This window comes from Cottoperca gobio, chromosome 22, assembly GCF_900634415.1.
Source record: "Cottoperca gobio chromosome 22, fCotGob3.1, whole genome shotgun sequence".
NCBI lineage: Eukaryota > Metazoa > Chordata > Actinopteri > Perciformes > Bovichtidae > Cottoperca > Cottoperca gobio.
This window is the reverse complement of record NC_041376.1, coordinates 14,390,248-14,396,280: the sequence shown is the minus strand read 5'-3', so window position 1 is coordinate 14,396,280 and position 6,033 is coordinate 14,390,248. Positions and strand designations below refer to the sequence as shown.

The following is a 6,033-nucleotide window of genomic DNA, read 5'->3' as shown; positions in this document are numbered from 1 at the left end:
GAAACAGCAGCACTGAGATGTGACACATATTGCTGGTAAAAGTTTTTGCATTGTGGGGGAAGAGAGGGGAAGAGAGAGGCAGCAGTGATGTGCTTGATATATAATAAATGACCACTAGATGGCATCCTACTCTAACTGCAATAAAAAGCTTGTTTTAAATCACGACCCATCTGTAGTTTGGTTTAGTGCAGGTGGAAGAAGTATTTGAGTATTTTACTTTAACATAAGTGGCAATACCGCAATGAAGAAATACTCAAATACAAGTAAAATATCTATATTCAATAGTCTATTTAGTGTAGCCTATATGTTATCGGCAAGAGGAACTTTTTCAATATTGTGTTTGAATCTCATGTGAATTATAATTTTTAATTTAGTAAATGTTTTCTTACTTTTATTGTTATTCTATCAGGCACTGGTGTTAGTATTACTTATGGTTACTCATGATTTATTTTTTTGTATCATAAATTGAACAGTTCTTTATGTAACATGTTTATCTAAAGCACTCAGATAAATGATCCCTTGGTAAACACAATACTTAATAAATATAAGCACAATATTTCCCTCTGAAATGCAGTGCAGTACAGTGGTGGACTGTAACCAAGTACATTTACATACAAAACACATGTCAGACTTGGAGAATACAAGTCATTGTAATATGGCTGCAGTTGTTGTCCAGTGTCTTGTAAGTCGTGTGTCTTGTATAAGGGCTAGGCACCATGGACACTAAAATAAACAAATACATTAAAAGAAAAACCAGTAATATACAGTAGTTCAAAACATATAGGCTATAGGGTAGACATTAATACAACACCCACAGTGGATGCATTATGTAGGTCTTCTTTTACTTTTTAGGAACGTTTTGCTGATAATACTTCTGTGTTTCTAATTAAGCTTTTTTAATGCATATGTTTTACTTGTAATGGAGTACACTACATTGTTGCATTGTTACTTTACTTAAAGAATCTGTAACTTCTTCTACCACTGGTGAAAGACAAATAATACTCACCTTAAAACTGTAGTGTACTTATTACTTTTCACCACTGAATTTGTGATTAAACATATTAAAACAGAGTAACCTACAGTATGTAATTACACTTCACTCCAATGTCCAAAATAATTTAATTTCCTTGAAATTATGACGCACACTTATACCTTATTTTGTATTTTCAATCAATATGCGACCAAGCGACACTTGTGTTTTGAGGAAGTTTAAGGAGATCGTTCTTCCGTACTTTAATGATCCTCCCTGTCCTCTGCGGGATGGGCGGTCACTGCCTCTTATTTCCCTATAAAGGAGGTAAGGACCTGTTGCGCTCTAATCGCCAAGCTGCCTTCCCAGAGAGAGAACTGCACGTGGATTCCCAAAGACTGCATTCATCACTGCGCCGATGGATTTTAAAGAGTTTGGAGGAGAGTCGTCCGAGGGAGACACGGAGGATCTGGATAGCGTGAAAGCACTTACAGAAAAGCTCAAGCTGCAGACTCGCAGACCTTCCTACCTGGAGTGGCAGGAGCGGGTACAGAGTGGACCGTGGAAGGAAGGTTACCCAGCAGCAGACAGCCCGGACTCTGGCGGACAAGAAGTCTCCATGCCTGCAATTGTTAGGAATGAGAACTCAGAGCTGGTTGTGCGCAACATCTGTGGCTTTGATACTATTGATGATGCTTTGGAGTTTCTGAGAAAAGAGCTGGTGAGCGACTAATTTACGCAAAGATTTATCATACTGGAATAAAATGATGATACTTTTAGTGCAGATAAAGTTGCAAAGAGTTGTTATCTTAACCATATCAAACCAAAATTATTTCTAAAGTTCCCTATTTAACATACTGTATGTCTATCGTTCTACTCACCTTTAAAGTACATATAGTCACTTCTTCAGGTGTCAGTGATCCCTTAACACTTGTCCCCCTTTTTAAATGTCCGGTCATTTTGGTTGTGTTAATGCAAATGGAATACAGTACATCTGGCAAGGGTGTGAGTGTTTTTTTTTCATTTCAAATTTTGAAAGTTCAACCTCAGCTTTTATATAAAGCCCATAATAAACTGTGTAGCCAAAATACAGACAAGCAGACCCTTTAGGACAAAAGTCCCCCCATTGAAACCCATTAAAATCACAATGTTTTATTCCACAGCCATGACTTTATAAAATCATGCATTCTATTATATCAGGCTTTGCGTCCTGGCTTCAAAATTGTAGTTTTTACTATTTTCCACCACCCATTTGATTATGTTGACCCTTCCTAGTTCCTTGCACACAAATTAAAACTGCATCAAATCACTGTTGTTGTTAATTAATCCCATATGCCAGACTGTTAAAAGAATCCCCCTAGTATTTAGTATACCGAAAACAATTACATTTTTATTCTCTGAGGACATTTGAACTTTTCAAAAGTGAGGCACAAGGGTTAAAATAGGGGACATGACTGACTTCATGCACTCTTCACATCCTAAACAACAGTTGTGATTTACACACTTTAATAAAAAGATCAACAATCATTGATAAGAGTTATCCACAACAAAGCTTCCACATACTTGTAAATCACGGTTGCTCACTTTCTCTCCAACCTCCCTTCCTCCCCCCCGCTCCCTCCTTAGAGAGAGATGCAGGTTCAGGACAACCACCTGGCCCGTCAACTGATCCGTCTGCGTGGGGAGATCCACCGGCTGAAAGTGGAGCAGGTGTGCGACCGCCATAAGGAGATGCTGGACAATGCCACGTACGAGCTGGAGGAGTGCGGCGAGGAGTCGGACCTGCTGTGTGACATCCCTATGAAGGCCGCCTTCGCTCTGTCCACCCCGCTCAAACACCTGGGCCTCACCAAGATGAACATCAACTCCAGACGTTTCTCACTGTGTTAAAACCCCATTATTAGTGTTTCTGAGGATGCTCCCATGCACAGTCATGTTATTCAGAGTAGATAAAACAAGAAGGCTTAGAGCTAGGCTGAAATGTAAAAGTAGATATGGAATTGGTATCTTATACCCAATAATTTGGTAGTGTAAAAAGAAAGTTTCACTTGTGCCAAAGAAGTGCTAAACAGAGAACTGAGTTGCTGAAACACTCACTTCAGAAAATAAGCTTTTTTGTTACAGTCCAGGTAGACGGGGCAGATCACCTTACATCAGTGGTTCCCAACATAGGGGTCAGGGCCCATACAAGGGGTAGCAGGATCAATCTGAGAGGTTGTGAGGCGATTAACAGGAAAGGAGCCAGAAAACTGTTGTTTCATGTCAGCTAGTATTGGCCATGTTTCATACTGTCTGGGGACAAAGACAAATGAATACAATGATTGTAATGCACAGAAGCATCAAGGGAAGACGCAGACAGCAGAAATAGCTTATCAGTCGTGTGAGTTAAATGTTCGCCACATCAGAACTTATTTGTCAAAGGTGTTTCCATATCAAACTTAGCGCATCAACTCTTTTTCAACAAAGGCAAAAGCCACCTCAAGGGAGTGCAATTATATTTTTGCGCAATTGACAAACTTTTATTGAATTTTGCCCAAACAGCTTTTCAGACGCGAAACTTTAAAAACAGATGAATGGAAACACGGCTCTTGTTTCATTTTAAGAGGTTGGGAAGCACTTCTTTGCATTACTAGTTTTCTTGGAGTTGACCGAAATCTAAAAAGTACGAAGGAGTCACGCCGGTCTGATAAAGGAAATGTTCAGCAGCACTTTAAAGCAAAAAAAGTCCTTTAATACAGCAACATATTACAGCTGTTGGAGTCTTCATCAGGCTACTGGCCCTACCACTATCCTCAAAGGAAGCGGGAGGTCACTCTCCAGCATTTCTATGCCTCTTCTTCACGAACCAAATATATCTCCATAGCCTCACCACTGCAGAGACAGGACCCAGGAGGCTGTGCCTAAAGCATTTTGTTTTCCATTACTATATATGGCTGGACAGTGACCAAGTATATTCTGTTGCTCAAAGTTAAACTGTTTTATTATATAGCTTAATATGATTAGAAACAGCAAGTAGGAAGTCATAGATCTTTTTGTTGAGTGATATTTGGCATTGCTTGTAACTGTGTTAAATGTAAAAAAAAAAAAAAGTTGAATCATGCTACTGTAATATGAATGTATCTATTTGACAAATAAGTATAAAAGAAAAATGCCTTTAAAAAAACAAACACATCACAATATTAAAGAGACTACCATATCTATGTCACTTGTAAATGAACTTTTATTAGCATTCAAAACGTGAATTATTACATAGCTGGACCGGGTTCTTTGGGCTGGTTCTGGGCATGTGTCTATGTACAATCTTATCTAGGCTAATGATAAGATCTATTGATCTGTGCTTCATCAGATGCATCCTTCATCCTAAAGCCATCCTGCACAATAGTCTCTTGTTTCCTGCCACGGGACATTCATGACCTGCTATAATATCCAAACATAAGAATGGAGCGCCAGAGGGATGAGCAGAACCACATAATTAGTCAAACAAGAAATCGAATGTGCCTTGGCAGAGTGCGGACAATGTGTGAAATGAGAGCAACTAGGACTGTTGACAGGATCCTAATGCGCCATACTTCTACTTCAGGACACGGATGACCTCTTGTGTGACGTTAGACCTCGATTTAGACCCCGGGAATTAATATTCTATGGAAAATGCACAGAGGCCGAGGGTTTGCCTTTAGGCCTCATTCTTCAGTGAATGTTTTTACAGACTTGTGTTTCTCATGCTTCTCAGCTCAACCCTGCAGACAGTTTCACTTGACCTTTCCCCACATCATACTACATGTGATCATATGTAGCAGAAGCTTGTATTAGAGTGTTTTAAAACTAAACAAACATGCATGATATTTGAATTGTTTAAAGGTTGTGTTAAGTAATAAATGAGTAAGCATTAGCAGCAAAAAAAAAAGAAAGAAAGAAAAAGAGGCCAGCACCTGCGTTGTGAAGTCGGTAGGCGGGTTGGAAAACTTTCTGCATATTGATAGTATCTCGATTCGATTGCGTAACAGAATGTGATTTCCAACCACACTTAGAAGTAGCGACAGCTGTGGTCGAAGGGGAAACTAGGAATACCCTTTAAGGCTCATAAGGCCCGCCTAAAGCCGATCTCCAGATATGGTGAGGCTCTTTTAGGTAAATGTGCCGATATTATTCCATCATTTTAATGAGGAATTTGTGCCTGCTAAGTTGCTGCCTTAGTGAAACTACTACTTCAGCCAACCTCATAGATTTACACCCTCTCAGTTATGTACTTCAACGGAAAAAGTGTGAGCTCAGGTGGTGAGACTTAATCTATGCTGTGGCAGTCTTCTAAGCACATGTCTGTGCACTTCCTGTAAGGTTTGGACTGACTTCCTGCCAGGGCTCGCTCTGTAGCAGCAGCCGTTCACCACAAGAGAAGAGAAGCGGCCTGCAGCAGAGTGTTCTGAAATATATAGAAAACGTGCAGGCTAGAGACTTTTTGCTTCACTTCTCCTCTCAGGGCTAAATGTGATCATTCAACAAAGAACTTCGGTTTAAAATGATGATTCTTAAAGAGGGTCATCCATTGATTGACATTTGTTTCTTTCCTCTGTAAGTCCTTTGACTTGAAAACAAAGGCCAAATACTATTTTTAAAATGGTTTGTAGGCCACATATTACATGTGTTATTGACAAATATAGCCTAGTTATCATGATAATAAACCATATGACCCGAAACCACAACACAGGAAACATAACTGACCAAAATCACCAAAATGGTATTCTGTACATATGATTAATTAAAAATGATTTATGATAGTGCTAAGATCAGATGGATGCTGTATGAAATCCTTTATCTTATCAAATACTTTCTTTCAGGGTAAGTTCTTTTGAAAAACCCTGGACCACCACTTCACCTTAAAGGTGCACAGATGTTACACTAAAGTAAAATATATAAATATAACCCCACCACTGTCTCACATAGCCTCCTTTTAAAAGAAAAAACTGTATTGGAAACATGTTTGGGAAAGGTGCTGTCCTGACCCCTTTACTATGGAGCCTTTAACGTTCCCCCTGCTCACACAGCTGCATGGTGAAGCACCTGCA

General features: G+C 39.4%; 1 protein-coding gene across 1 annotated transcript; it reads left to right on the top strand.

The window, feature by feature from the left end:
* Positions 1–1,280: 1,280 nt before the first annotated feature.
* fam167b (family with sequence similarity 167 member B) lies at positions 1,281–4,170 on the top strand. The gene is made up of 2 exons (XM_029459910.1): positions 1,281–1,691; positions 2,597–4,170. Exons 1-2 carry the CDS (start codon positions 1,389–1,391, stop codon positions 2,858–2,860), a joined length of 567 nt encoding a protein of 188 aa, XP_029315770.1. The 5' UTR covers positions 1,281–1,388; the 3' UTR covers positions 2,861–4,170.
* Positions 4,171–6,033: the final 1,863 nt, after the last annotated feature.